This window comes from Thalassophryne amazonica, chromosome 13 (assembly GCF_902500255.1).
Source record: "Thalassophryne amazonica chromosome 13, fThaAma1.1, whole genome shotgun sequence".
Taxonomy (NCBI): domain Eukaryota; kingdom Metazoa; phylum Chordata; class Actinopteri; order Batrachoidiformes; family Batrachoididae; genus Thalassophryne; species Thalassophryne amazonica.
This window is the reverse complement of record NC_047115.1, coordinates 95247162-95261969: the sequence shown is the minus strand read 5'-3', so window position 1 is coordinate 95261969 and position 14808 is coordinate 95247162. Positions and strand designations below refer to the sequence as shown.

The window sequence follows — 14808 nt, the reverse complement described above, 5'->3', positions numbered from 1 at the left end:
CAAACGCCCATTCCTCCTGCAGGCAGAATTTCATGTATAGTGTTCAGACATGCAAATATGGTAAGTCACAGGACCTCTCAAATTAATGACTTATACTTTGGAAAATACAGTATTTGGACAGTTCCATGATACTACCTTGCCTGTTTCAGTTTTCAGTGGTACTGCTGTAATCTAGTCATGCCAGAGACTTTTTATTCTCAATAAAGGACATAATTCTCTGGGACGGATGGCTGGATCCCAGCAGGACCACTTGGCATATATTAGAGGGTCAGAAATACCGTCAGCCTGTTTCTACTGACTGACTGAGTCCACCTCAGTGTTATTATTCACTTACTCTGTCCTCTAAATGGACAATTCCTTGCTCTATTCTTCTTTGACAGATGACCAATTCCTCGTCCTCCACCACGGGCACAGGGCTGTCCCGTAGTTACAGCACGGTCAGTTTGTGTTCACAGAGTCTCTGCACGGCTTACTTTTCATGTTGACCTTCTGCCTTCCTGATGTCCAGCTGCATCTGATATGATGCTCATGATGGATGGAACAGCTTCTCCTTCACATACTCTGAGCTCTTATTTGAGACCAGAGATCTGTCATTTTAATATAAAGTGGAGTTTGTATGACTGTAAGGTATTTGACATTCACAGTGTGGTGGTGTTGGTGTTTTCGTTGCGTGGTTGACTCTTTAAAAAGTCACTGTGTTCAAACCAGTTTTTGAATCTCTGCAATTTGGACTCATATTTTGCTGAGCTCTGCATTGTGTTCCACGTTTGCCCTCAGGCCTCTATTTACGAGGACGCTGGTCTGTACGGCTCAGGTTACAGTTCGAGAGCTGTAAGTTTAAATGTGTATCTAAAGCCAGTTAAACGCCACAGCAGGACGGCGTGCCCAGCAACTGTCCTCATGGTGTTGTTCTGTCCCCCTGCCACCCACAGCCCTCTGAATACAGCTGGTGCTCCTCTGGAGCCAGCTCCACTCGCAGCAGCCCTGTGGTGAGCACACGCCAAACTCCTGCACCCTGCATGATGCCAGCTAGCGCCACGTGCAGACGCCACACCACACTACTAACATACAGCCCCTCGTCCATTCAGCACCATCACCACTTTTTTGGGGAAACGTCCAACTTCCCACTTGAAAATGAGCAATGGCTACTTGTTGCATTCAATTAAAGTGTGTAAAATAAGATTTTGCAGACAGACATTCTAATAGAGTTGTCTTATTTGTAATTTGAGTGGTTGCATTTGGAAACAATGTTCTAATTGCATGGATTCGAATAATTTTATTATATTCATTGATATAATCCAGTAATTACGCTAATACAGACACTTGATAATGTGTGTGAAGACAAACAAAAAACCAATGGGAATACAGTCATGCCACATTGCGATAGATCTTCATTTTCTCTCTGTGTGTGTGATTCCTCTCAGTTCTCCTCAGACGATGACACTGTGAGCAGTGTGTCCCAGGAACGCTTCAGCAGAGGCCGCAGGGACAGTGTGGTGAGCCATAGAGACCTGACTGTGGGTGGAAACTGGGCATCATAGAATCTATACTGTTTCTGAGCTTTCATGGCACTTTGTACTTGCCGTTGTTGGCAGTGACAGCAGCATATGGAGAAATCTGAAGCTTTCCAGTCTTGCTTCTCTGTACTGGCAAGTCAATTCTTGCCGTATACAAGTTTTTTTTGTAATTGGCACTCTGCATGTAGTAGTTAGGGAGATAAGATGTGTACCACAAAGTCAGATGAATTCTATATTACTGTTGTTTTGTTTGCCATCACTTTAGGTTTTGTGGGTGAGATCAGTTTCAGACTTGGTCAACGTGAATTTTTGCTTACAGAATATCCTGAACAATTAAAACATACAGGGTTTTGGAAGATTAAGATTCTAACTAGCACCCAAAGAGCCAGAAGGAAACAACCATAGCATCACTGTTAGATGAATGCAGTTGTAGGTCCAATGAAAAATGTCATAGAAACCAAGTGTCTTTATTCAGAAGAGGAGCTCAGGTGGAACGCATTGAGCGTGTTGAAGTTACATTGACAGTGGAGGTCATGGCAGTTGTTTTCTGCAGTGTGAAATAAAGTAGGCAAAACTTGTAACTACACAAAGTATTTGTAAACGTCTGAAACATCCCCATGAAGTCAGATATGTTGACCAACTTTGAAATCATTCAGCCCTGTGGTCACAGTGAAAATGGTAAACAGGCGAACACAGAAACTTAAATTACAGAGTGGTAATTGACCTGGGAAAATTCAAACCTAAACTCCAAAAGGGATCATTTATGCACATTTTCAGTGATCCATATGTGCCTTCACCAGGCAACTTTTGCAGTGGCCCTAGTTATGTCCTCTGGTACTCTGTTGCTGTTTTCTTGCCATCCTTTGTCTCTTGGTTAATTTTACTGTACTTTTCCTTGTCTTTGCCTCTATCCTGTGTGTGTGTGTGTGTGTGGTGGGCAGTCATCTGACTTCTCGGACATTAGCGAGTCGGCTGCTGATTACTTTAGCCGCTCCAACCAAAAGGGCAGTATTGTGTCTGACCTCGATGATTTGGGCAGTCCAGATCTGGAAACTGTAAGTGGATCAGATTGCAGTTAGATGCATCCCAAACCAATAGAAGTTGATTTGTGTTGTGTTGATGCATGATTAAAATAAAGTAACCGGTTTGAAAACCGCTCACACAGCCTGCGTTGAGTGAAAACGCGTTGTTGCAGCCGCACTGCTATGTAGCAGTCTGGATATGGAATCAGTTTTTTTGAGGTGATGGAGTGGTGTGGTTCAGGGTTTCATTTGATGATCATCACCTTATAATACGTCAGCCTGCAGAACCGTATCCTCTGTCACATTAACTCCTGGACTAACTCTGAATTTACAGATGAGGAGGATCCAAGCATGACTGTGCAGGATGCACGTGCCTCACAATACTCTACGTCATCTGACAGTGTTGTTCTTTTTTTTTCCCCCCCCCTCAGATGGATGAAAAGTGTGACAGACAGTATTCAGACTACAGTCGGGTGAGTGCATTATCTTTTATTTAATTTGTAAAAGTGCCAAAAAGCCAGTGACAAACTGTGGACAGCAGAGATAACCAATGTTCTGTGAAAATGATCTGAAAAGCATTCAGAAACTGAAAAATTTGGAAAAAATAAAACCTGACAACACCACAAAAATACTTCCCTTCAAGTGCATGAACTAAATACATCCTCCTAATATTTGATCACATCTGATTTAGCTTATGAAAAGCCACTTCTAAGACTTTGACCTTGAAAATTTTTTAAAGGTAAAAATTTGTGGAATTGGAAACTAGTGTTGGCGGAGGTTTGCACTCTATGAGTGCGGTGCTCTAGTTTTTTCTTTATTCATAGTCTTCATTAGACACAAACATAGTTTCCATTGAGGAGTTGTACTCATGCAGAACCTGAGTAGTTGTATCAAAAGTCTTGTTGATGAGAACATCGTATTGGACCACAGGAAGTCCTGTTTTCTTTATATTTTCCCCATTTGTCTTCCATGTTTGTTGATGAATAACAGCAATGTATGACAAACTTGTCATTTCTGGTTTAAAAGTGTTTTTAATGAAAACTGCGGATTAACATCCAGTCACGGTATAAACATTCACCCAGTTTGCACCCACATGAGGGTGATGACTGAGGTGCTAAGCTGCAATCTCACCAGCAACTCAACACAGACTCCCAAAAATACATCAGTAAATCTGTGGATCTTCTTGAACTGACAGCATTCCTGTCACAATGCCATTTCTCTGACCTTTGAGTTAACACTGTTCCAAAGGTTTACCTGCGTAAGCGAAGTCAGAACAGAGGTTGATCCAGTTTAATGTGCTCTGAAAATGGTGGACAAGGTCATAAAAATGTTGTAATCCCTAAACGGTTAATGCGAGTTTTTAACATGAAATGTCGACACCACAAGGATATCTTTGTTTCAGTTCAACTCGACTGTCGTGATGTACACAGGTAAACTTGTCACTGGATCAGTCTGGCTCACGGCCCCTCCCTGCAGAGCTCCGTGGTACCACGTTGCGGTGCTGAATGCCGTATCACAGTTCTGTTTTGTGTTTGTCTGACTGAAGTCGTGTGTCTTGGCAGCCGTCCTCTCGCTGTGCCACGCCGGGCCTTTCAGCAGCCACCCTGGCCTCACTGGGAGGCACCTCCTCACGGCGAGGCAGCACAGACACCAGTAACGCCTATGACCCTGACACCAGTCTGAGTGAACTTAGGGTAAGATGTACAGTCTCCACCGTGTGTGGTTTGATGCTTTTGTTTTGGGTTTTGTTTTTTAGTATGGTCACGTTTTTTGTAGAGCAATTCACATATTTGTGCTGTGCAGACCTCTCGTGGTGTGAACCACCTACAGTTTTGGCTCTTGTCACATCGCTGCTGTCCTAAATGTCTGCTTTAACGGTTCTTCTATTCACACGGGAGGACTGGACATGACGTGTGTCCTGTGCAGCTTTTGATCACACGTCTACCAGCTGGACTGTTTCTGCGGTGGCAGCTCGGGTGTTGCTATTCCTCTTTGATAATTCCTGTCTCGTCTGATTCCACAACAATTCCTTCATGTGCTCTGCAGGATATCTATGAACTAAAGGACCAGATTCAGGATGTAGAAGGGCGATACATGCAAGGGCTTAAAGAGCTGAAGGTAGAAGTGCTTGAGCTGACAGCATGCCTTTTCTTCTCCTCTGGGAGCAGTTTACCTTCACTAACCTCCTGCCCCTCAGTGTTTTCCTCCTTGCTCCTCCCATGCTTCCTAACAGCGTGCACACCCCGCTCGTCTGAATTGTGCAATGGCGTCTGCATGTTCCTCCCTGCCTTTCTGTTGTGATCCTACTTACTGTTTATGGCCTGGGGTGAAGACACTCCCACAATCCTGCTGGATTCAAATATGTAAGAAGAAGAAGAGTGACACGCTCCACCTGCTGACAGATACCGGTCATGGCTTGAAGTTTAGGTTTTGCACTCGGTCTTTTCATGCCACACAGTGACCGGTTGCTTGCTTTAGCCTGTGATGGTCACCTGCAGCAGCCTCCTGTTCTTTCAGGAAAGCCACTCTGTTTTGATTTGAGTAGTTTACTAACAAGCTTGTTTTTCTTGATTTTGATCAAATCGGTACACTTTGCCCAGATTAGTGTGTTTTATACCATGCTTTGGTTTCACTTATTCTTTGATATATTCTAAAGCTCTTTGCAGTTATCTGCACACTAGAACACTTTAGGCATGATCTTATGAGCTATATTTTGATACAGAAAAGTTCCTTCACAGCTCTTAGTCCACAGGCTACTACGGGGGTCCCCATGTGCCCCCCCAACCCCCCACAGCTTGATGTCTTTGGTATGTTGTTGTGCATGTAGGCCTACTGCATCAGAACAATGATATTACCATCAAATAAAGTGGTACAAAATGTGCGTTTGAGCCAAATATATTGCGTGCCCCCACTGAATGAGCGTAATGAGAAATTACAGTCAGTTACAAACCACACATTTATCTTTTCAATATTTGGAGAAAATTGGCTCTCATTTGAAAGGTCTTGGGGTCCCCTAACATTTGGCATTAGTTAAATGTCGATTATGTCACATGTACTCAAAGGAAGTCAAAATTCACTACCTTTCCTGTTTAAAATGCTGCTGTGGCCAAACTAGTTGGAGATTTTCAACCCAACTTTCAGATGTTTTAGGGCAGGCACCAGTAATGTTTTTGACCGTAAATAAGTCAAGAGAGGTGCCACGGTTTTGGAGATTAACCCCTACACACCTAAGATGCAATATACCATTTTTCTACTTATGGATAAAAAGTGTGCTTCCTGGGCCTTGCAGAGAAACATCTGGCAAAATGATGCTCACAATGGCTTTAATTTTATTTTTTATTATTATCCAACTGTCAAAACTTTGCAAATTACAAAGAGTGACTTGGAATCAACTGAGCCTTCACCGTCATCAGTGCTTGAGTCTTCCTCAGTCTCTCTGTCACTTTCTGCTTCTGTTTCACTGTCCTGCTCTTTGTCCTGTTCGTTCATGGTGTCAGTAATGTCAAGTTTGGTTGGCAGCACATTCTTTCCTGACCATTTAGGCTGAATCTGCCCATATTCAACAGCCCAGCTGTGACCTTTGGTAGGATTGGGAATGGCTGGTTTTGGTATATGTGCATGCTTCCATATACTGACTTGGAAATTTGCACGGTTGATGTGCTCAGCTAAGGAGCTCCGACACAGAGACAAAGAGGCTAGGTCGATCTTCTTGGATGGCTTCAGCTTTGCATCTTCTCCAGAAGTCGAGTATATCTTAATTTGTTCACTTTTGTTGCTTGTGTGTCCCTGTACAGTAGGCAGGTGAATTCCTCCAGCAAAGCCACCGCACCGTCAGCAACTATCCACGACTCCTACAGTAGTGTTCAGAATAATAGTAGTGCTATGTGACTAAAAAGATTAATCCAGGTTTTGAGTATATTTCTTATTGTTACATGGGAAACAAGGTACCAGTAGATTCAGTAGACTCTCACAAATCCAACAAGACCAAGCATTCATGATATGCACACTCTTAAGGCTATGAAATTGGGCTATTAGTAAAAAAAAAGTAGAAAAGGGGGTGTTCACAATAATAGTAGCATCTGCTGTTGACGCTACAAACTCAAAACTATTATGTTCAAACTGCTTTTTTAGCAATCCTGTGAATCACTAAACTAGTATTTAGTTGTATAACCACAGTTTTTCATGATTTCTTCACATCTGCGAGGCATTAATTTTGTTGGTTTGGAACCAAGATTTTGCTGGTTTACTAGTGTGCTTGGGGTCATTGTCTTGTTGAAACACCCATTTCAAGGGCATGTCCTCTTCAGCATAAGGCAACATGACCTCTTCAAGTATTTTGACATATCCAAACTGATCCATGATACCTGGTATGTGATATATAGGCCCAACACCATAGTAGGAGAAACATGCCCATATCATGATGCTTGCACCACCATGCTTCACTGTCTTCACTGTGAACTGTGGCTTGAAATCAGAGTTTGGGGGTCGTCTCACAGACTGTCTGTGGCCCTTGGACCCAAAAAGAACAATTTTACTCTCCTCAGTCCACAAAATATTCCTGCATTTCTCTTTAGGCCAGTTGATGTGTTCTTTGGCAGATTGTAACCTCTTCTGCACGTCTTTTATTTAACAGGGGGACTTTGCAGGGGATTCTTGTAAATAAATTAGCTTCACACAGGCGTCTTCTAACTGTCATAGCACTTACAGGTAACTCCAGACTGTCTTTGATCATCCTGGAGCTGATCAATTGGTGAGCCTTTGCCATTCTGGTTATTCTTCTATCCATTTTGATGGTTGTTTTCCGTTTTCTTCCACGTGTCTCTGGTTTTTTTTTTTTGTCCATTTTAAAGCATTGGAGATCATTGTAGATGAACAGTCTATAATTTTCTGCACCTGCCTATGTTTTCCCCTCTCCAATCAACTTTTTAATCAAACTACGCTGTTCTTCTGAACAATGTCTTGAACGTCCCATTTTCCTCACGCTTTCAAAGAGAAAAGCATGTTCAACAGGTGCTGGCTTCATCCTTACATAGGGGACACCTGATTCACACCTGTTTGTTCCACAAAATTGACGAACTCACTGACTGAATGCCACACTACTATTATTGTGAACACCCCCTTTTCTACTTTTTTTTTTACTAATAGCCCAGTTTCATAGCCTTAGGAGTGTGCATATCATGAATGCTTGGTCTTGTTGGATTTGTGAGAATCTACTGAATCTACTGGTACCTTGTTTCCCATCTAACAATAACAAATATACTCAAAACCTGGATTAATCTTTTTAGTCACATAGCACTATTATTATTCTGAACACTACTGTAGTTCTGCAAATGCTGCCTGAAATTTCTGATGTTTTGCAACAGTTTCAAGGGTTTCACCTTTCCTTTAGATCTGAGCGTGCTAGTGCTGTCACAACCTGAAAAAACATGTAATCAAAGTCGTGCTGCTGTGTTTTGCTGCACTGTGTGATTCTGCCAGGTTGCTTTGTGCAACCCTTTTCTGTTTCAAATCGAACTTGTAAGCCGTAGAGTCTTTAGTTTCACACTCGTCTGCATGTTACCAAACATCTTAAATTTTAGTTTCTTAATTGGGTCAAAGAACCCAGCTCCTTTCTGCAGTCTTTGATTGATAGATGTTTGTTTCGCCTCAAACCCAACTTCCTCTGCTCAGAGAATATCATTTTCCACTTCTGGTCATGCAGATAAACCTGAAGAAATGCACACTAGTCTTTCTTTGTCACCAGTATCAAATGGATTGAGAAAATTTTCAAATGTTTCAACTGTTTTCTCGACATGGCTTTCTCCTCACATCATTTCAATTGGCCGGATTTCTCGTGGGTTCTTCCTCTGTCTCCAGCACCATCTCTCATCATGTCAGCCATCCCATATGCCGCTTGGACACACTTTGCTCTCTCTTAGGTTGTCCTACACCACCCTTGCTAAGCATCCACTGTGCAATGCACCGTTTTCCCTCGTGTGCTGTTTTTACCACTGACTATGCGATTGTTAATTGATAAAACAAACAAGATAATCAATTGTGCTATAAAAATAATGCTGCAGGATGACTTGTATAAAGAAACAAAACAAAGACTTGATGTATGTGTTGAACAGTTTATCACTGAATACATCAGAATCTGATTTTTTTTTTTTATAGACATTTTAAATGCCAACATTGGTGGTGTCATCGTTGTTATCAGGCATGCATATAATCAAGATTTTGTATATTTGAGGTAAGAAAAAATGAGGTTCTACTGTGATATGAAATTGTATTTAATCTGTATTGCACTTTGCAGTGATATTTTGAAAATTCACAGGAAAACATGGGTGTGGTACTCCCTCACGAGTGTATAGAACATTAACGCAATAGCTAACACAAGAAATAAAATGTCAAAGGACATGTTGCATGGTTTTGAATGCCCCAGTGAGCAAGACAACATAAAAGTACTCATGATTGTAAGTCTCTCCACACACACGTGCTAATAAAAATGTCTCACGCTGCATTTTTCAGCGTGACGCACATTTTAGAATGAGCAGAAACATCCCGATTACTGACAGACAGAGGGAAATGAACCTGCTCCATATAAATGGTAAATGGGCTGCATTTATATAGCGCTTTTCCATCTGCATCAGACGCTCAAAGCGCTTTACAATTATGCCTCACATTCACCCCGATGCCAGGGTGCTGCCATACAAGGCGCTCACTAGACACCAGGAGCAATAGGGGATTAAAGGCCTTGCCCAAGGGCCCTTAGTGATTTTCCAGTGAGGCGGGGATTTGAACCCATGATCTTCTGGACTCAAGCCCAACACCTTGATCACTAGACCATCACTTCCCTGAATTTGAAAATGAAGCTTCTGAGCTGCTATTCGAAAGTGATGGCTCGGACATACAGAGAGGAGATAACACACTTCACCCTGAAAGTCTTAACTTTTTCAGAGTGTTGGATTTTGGAACCTAATGTGTGGTGACGCGCTGTTTGTGTGGATGCTGGTTACTGAAGCTGTGGTCATGGACATGGGGACAGCTCCATGACGCTGTTTTTTAACAGACTTCCTGACATGGAGATGGATTTGTTACATTGGAAAAAAGTCAGAATACATTGTTTCCAGGAGTTAATGACTTCACGTACCACAATTGTGAGAGAACTAAAGGCGGAGCTGCTGTTGGCGATCGTGCGCGTGCGTGGGGGCTTTGATCATGTGGAGTTTACATTTGGAATACAATCTACAACTGGGCTATAAAACACCTTTTGTGTTTTGTAGCAAGCTTTTTTTTTTTTGAGTGTGAATTTGGAGTTGGAATGTGTGTGTGCTGTGCAGCTCCTGCTGCTGTGAACATGAATGTCTCCATGATGTTATTTTCCCCAGCAGCAGATGTATTTTTTAGATTTTATTGATACAACTCTCATAATTAATTGTGCACAAAGCTGAGCCTCGATCAGAGATTGTTATTGACAGGCTGCATTTATGGCTCATGGCTTTAGGCGCACTAAATCTTCTCAGAACGTCTGCTTTTACTGTGACTGCATCAAAATTAACAGTCATCACTTAAAAATGAGTCGCCATAACACAACATCACACTTATGTCATCTTTGTAATTAATCTGTCTCAGCTCTTAATGTTAGCAGCTACATTCTATTGAAGTGCACGCTGGGACGCTTGGAATAGCTACATCACCTGTCTGAAACACACGAGTACTCACGAGTACTTTGTTTTTGGAAGTCTCCATAACTGTTTGCTGCCATATACTTTGAAACCGGTCACTGAAGTGCCCAAAGTAATCCTGGCGGATCATCGGATGGATCGAATGTTGAACAATAATGTTAAGATAAACAATAATAAAATTAAAGCTGTTGTGAGCATCATTTTGCCAGATGTTTCTCTGCAAGGCCCAGGAAGCACACTTTTTGGCCATAGGTACAAAAACGGTATATTGCATCTCAGGTGTGAAGGGGTTAATCTCTGAAACTGTGGCACCTCTCTTGAATTGTTTACTGGTGCCTGCCCTGACATATTTGAAAGTTGGGTTGAAAATCTCCAACTAGTTTGGCCACAGCAGTGTTTTAAACAGGATAGGTAGTGAATTTTGACTTCCTTTGAGTACACGTGGCCTTTTGGCCTATATTTGCATATCTAATGACATAAAACTAATTTAACTGATGCCAAAAGTTTGGGGACCCCAAGACCCTTCAAATGACAGCTAATTTCTCCAAATATTGAAATGATAAAATGTGTGATCTGATCAGTTTAATTTCAACATTTCAACAACAAACATCATTTTTCTGATGCAGTAGGCTTGTATGCACAACATACCAAAGGATTCAAGCTGTGGGGGGGGGGCAGTAGCCCCTGGACTATCTGTTTTGTCATGAGCACAACTTTATTACAAGAGCTTTAATGATCAAGTTGCAACAAGTTTGTTTTACTAGTGAGTCTCCAAATAAATAACTAAATTTCTAAAGACACACATCTGAACTTGGAGGTTGGCAGATAACTGATTACCTTATCACAATATTTGCATTAACAACTGAAGGAAGGGTAACTTATTTATGTGTACGAGATATACAGGCCAGCAAAGCCAGCTCACAAAATAATTGTCTAACTAAAATTTATTTAGCTTGTAACTCAGGTTTATTGCCAGAGTATAGAGCAGTCAGTGTGGACAAAGGTCGCCTCAGCAATCCTGATAACATACCAAGAGGATTTGTGTATCCTCTTTGAACTTTCAGTCCATTTGTCTAATTTTAATATTATGATGCACAGCACAAAATCAGAAAAAGTTGGGATGATATGGAAAATGTCAAGAGTTTATTTTGACGTCTTTTCCCATGCTGACTGTATGAATACAAAATTTCATCTTTTGTGTGGTAAACTTCATTTGTTAATATACATCTATTCCTGCATTTGAGGCCAACAACACCTTCCACAAAGGTTGGTACAGGGTGGTTTATTCTTACTTAATATTTTCACGGCCAACTTTTTTAAGACAAGTCAGGGAATAGACACATAAACATTTCCAAGTCACTGAATATGTCTTGGACTGCCTGTTTTAGGGTTGAACTAATACCGACTGATGTAGTGCTGAGGTTTGCGTTGTCATAATGTAGCTCTGAATTTGAATGAAAATTGTATATATTTGATCATCACATTCATTATTATTTTTTAAAACATTCTTGCCGTGTTTGTGGAGTGATTCGTGTAGTTGCCTCTCACCATGCAGACCTTGCATTCCAGTCTCAACTCGTAAAGTGTCTGTCCAGCAGACTGTGCTCTTCGTCATTCATTTAGTGAACTTGACTGATGACTGATTTGCTCATTTCACATGCACTATGTGTGCATTCAATCATACCAACAGCTAAATCAAACTGTTCTCAGTACTGCAGAGAGTATGTCTCTAATGGCCCAGTCACATGGCACACGACGATTCCTGAATGAAGGGAAAAACGTTTTTTTAAAAAGTCTCAATTCGTTGAGAAAAGGTGGACCAAAGAGCTTTATCACCGAATAGCCTCCGAAGCAAGAGGAACTTAACAAAACCAAAGCTAACGTTCTCGGCGCTTTAAATGAAACGCTCCTGGAGCCACAGCTGGAGCAGTGTGTGTCTGCATCTCCGAGTTCCAGGACTCGGCGCTCATAGCGCCTGAGTCCTGGAGAAACTGCAAACAAAAGCTGTGGAAATCTGTGTGCATGCTGGTGGACCCACCTGCTCTGGTTCCTCGTCGAGAACAAAAGAGGGATCATCTCCATCATCATCAGAACCCTCACTGTCTGTTGACATGCTGCGCGCTCTCTCTTGCTCCAAAAAAAAAAAAAAAAAACCTGGTGTGCCGTGGTCACTGCTGTATCACTGTATTATGTTCTAAATCATATATATTGATTTATAACAGAAAACTGTCAAAAGGGGGAATAAATATAAGTGTAAAGATAATTGAATATATCACAGCAGTAAACTGATCAGTCCGTGTAAACGCGCATTGACTCACATGTGGCGTTATTCCACAAGCTGCAGCTGATCCACAATGTGAATTCTGCCTTCCAGAACAGCTCTTTATATAATCATTTGAATTATCTACCTGTTGCCACATGTACATAAGGACTGGATTGTCATTCCTGCACTCATATTGTTATATTTAATAAAAAATAATAAGCGCACGCAGGAGCTGCTGCTGCCACTGATGCTGCCTTCAAGTACCATAGGAAATTACACAACTTTGTTTCAAATTCAGCAATTGCTTGTGGCAAAATAATTAATTGTATCCAGACAAAAGATTAATTCTGGCCTATATATGGTGCCTGAGCCCTTTGAAGCTGACCCCCCACCCAGATAAAAAAAAATAAAAAAAATCCAAGCAAAGTCTTGTTAACTTTAAGTTTAGAAATTTGAGAGAGCTGATGTGTGGTCAGACACCAAATGGATCATATTTACTGGACAGCTCCATTATTTTAAGAGATTTACAGAAATGAGTGTGAACCAAATGGTTTACAGGCTGCATGAAAGTGAGCTGTGGTTTTTAATCTTGGTACCTTTGTTTATTTACACGCCTCAACTAACAGGAGTCACTTGCAGAGGTGGAGGAGAAGTACAAGAAAGCTATGGTATCAAACGCACAGCTGGACAACGACAAGGCAAACCTCATCTATCACGTGGACACACTCAAGGACGTCGTAGAGGAAATGGAGGAACAAATGTCAGAGATGAGAAGAGAGCTGGAAGAAAAGTCAAAGGTGAAGGACTGGTGCTCTGAAGCTCCTTTTACTCTGTTTATTTTTTCCCCAGTTAAATTGATTTGATTCATTCTGTGTAGAGCAGGTAGCTGGATGAGGAGCTGGCCTGCCAGTATGTAGACCTGTGTTCGATTCCTGCTCATGCTACCCATCTGTGTTCTTGAACAAGACACGTAATCTTAGTGTTATAATGGATCATAGTTTATCCGTGATCTATACGGCTGCCACACGTGGGCCATGGATTGATTGCAGAGTTTACGTAATTGTGATTTTTGTGTCATGGTGCCTTGTTTTTAAAGTGATAACTGCATCAATTTCCATGCAGCTGAAATCAGTGAGTGGAGGGAAAGCTGCTTCAGATGAAGTCATCAATGGACTCTGTGAATAGCAATCTTGAGGCAGCTTGCTACAGGTTCTGTGCACATCTGGGTCCAAACATAGAAAGCATCTCAAAGACATTGGGAGTTGAGGCCAAAGTGTCTGCCGTCTCCTCGTGTGCAGTCCTGAGCCCACTGTAGCAAGTGCCGTCCGTGCTCAAAGCGCAGGTGCAGTGGAGGTGGCTAAAAGTCTAGAGCTCCAGAAAATAATGTGTACTCCCGCCTTTTACCAAACGTCTGCTCAGCAGGACCACTGATCTGAATGAATTCAAACCTGTGGGAAGAACTAATGTATTTATCCAGAAAGGGTTATAAATAAAATTACTGCTCTCGTCTCACCAGTTAATGTTGATATCCTCATGTTTTTGAAAAAGCATTAACTCAGAGCCACTTTGATCCATTTCTTCTTCTTTTTTTTTAACTTTCATGATTTTGACAAAGGCTATTTTGTTAATTCACTGATAGAGTTCATACTGCAGTATAATATAACAATTAAGTAGTGTTTTTTTAAAATATGCTCTTAAACATTAAACACTTTGTTTTCATTCAGGGCCACAGGCAAAAGCTTGTTGTTCTTGTTTTTAAAAATGGAAATCAAAGTAGTACTTTTTTAACCTGAAATTGATCCAGTATGTGTATTAAAACCCGAGGTTTAAATAGTCCATCAGTCCACCCAGCTGGTCATAGGTAGTACCACCCTTTGCTGGGAAGTAACCTGCATCAGACCGGCGTATGATCCAGGGGGAGTCTAATCTGCTTTGAGCTACAGAGCCTGAAAATGAGCACCAGCATCGACAGGCCTCAGGGCCAATATAGGACCTGCATCTCACTCCGTGAAGACAACAGATGTACTGTTGAATTACTCACAAGTGGTTGTAATAATAAATATATTAATTAATACATGCAAGTCATCTGTTGAAGATAGGAATGAATGCAGGAAAGGTTACAGTGTTGATGTGGTTGTGTGGCTGAAGTGTCCTGTCTTGGTTTCAGGAATTAGAAAGACAAAAGCACACATGCACAGTTCTGCAGCATAAACAAGAAGAACTGAAAGAGGGAATCCATCAGAGAGATGAGCTGATTGAGGTAAGGCTGCGCCCGCTTTTGGAAGACACTTTCTGCTGTCCTGAATGCATCAGCTCAGTGTTGTGTCCACGCGTTGGATGCT

At 41.6% G+C, this 14808-nt stretch overlaps 1 protein-coding gene across 21 annotated transcripts in view; it reads left to right on the top strand.

Moving 5' to 3' along the window:
• The window catches only part of lrrfip2 (leucine rich repeat (in FLII) interacting protein 2), a 122232-nt gene that overhangs the window by 90527 nt on the left and 16897 nt on the right, over positions 1–14808 (top strand). For 7 of the 21 annotated variants that reach the window (XM_034185621.1, XM_034185617.1, XM_034185616.1 and 4 more), the window contains 10 exons: positions 381–437; positions 778–831; positions 933–989; positions 1425–1496; positions 2459–2572; positions 2971–3012; positions 4102–4233; positions 4586–4657; positions 13093–13263; positions 14634–14726. In XM_034185621.1, the coding sequence (XP_034041512.1) occupies positions 381–437; positions 778–831; positions 933–989; positions 1425–1496; positions 2459–2572; positions 2971–3012; positions 4102–4233; positions 4586–4657; positions 13093–13263; positions 14634–14726 (864 nt within the window). The remainder of the gene's footprint in view (positions 1–380; positions 438–777; positions 832–932; positions 990–1424; positions 1497–2458; positions 2573–2970; positions 3013–4101; positions 4234–4585; positions 4658–13092; positions 13264–14633; positions 14727–14808) is intronic. The other 14 variants (XM_034185638.1, XM_034185623.1, XM_034185637.1 and 11 more) reach the window with 4 other exon arrangements.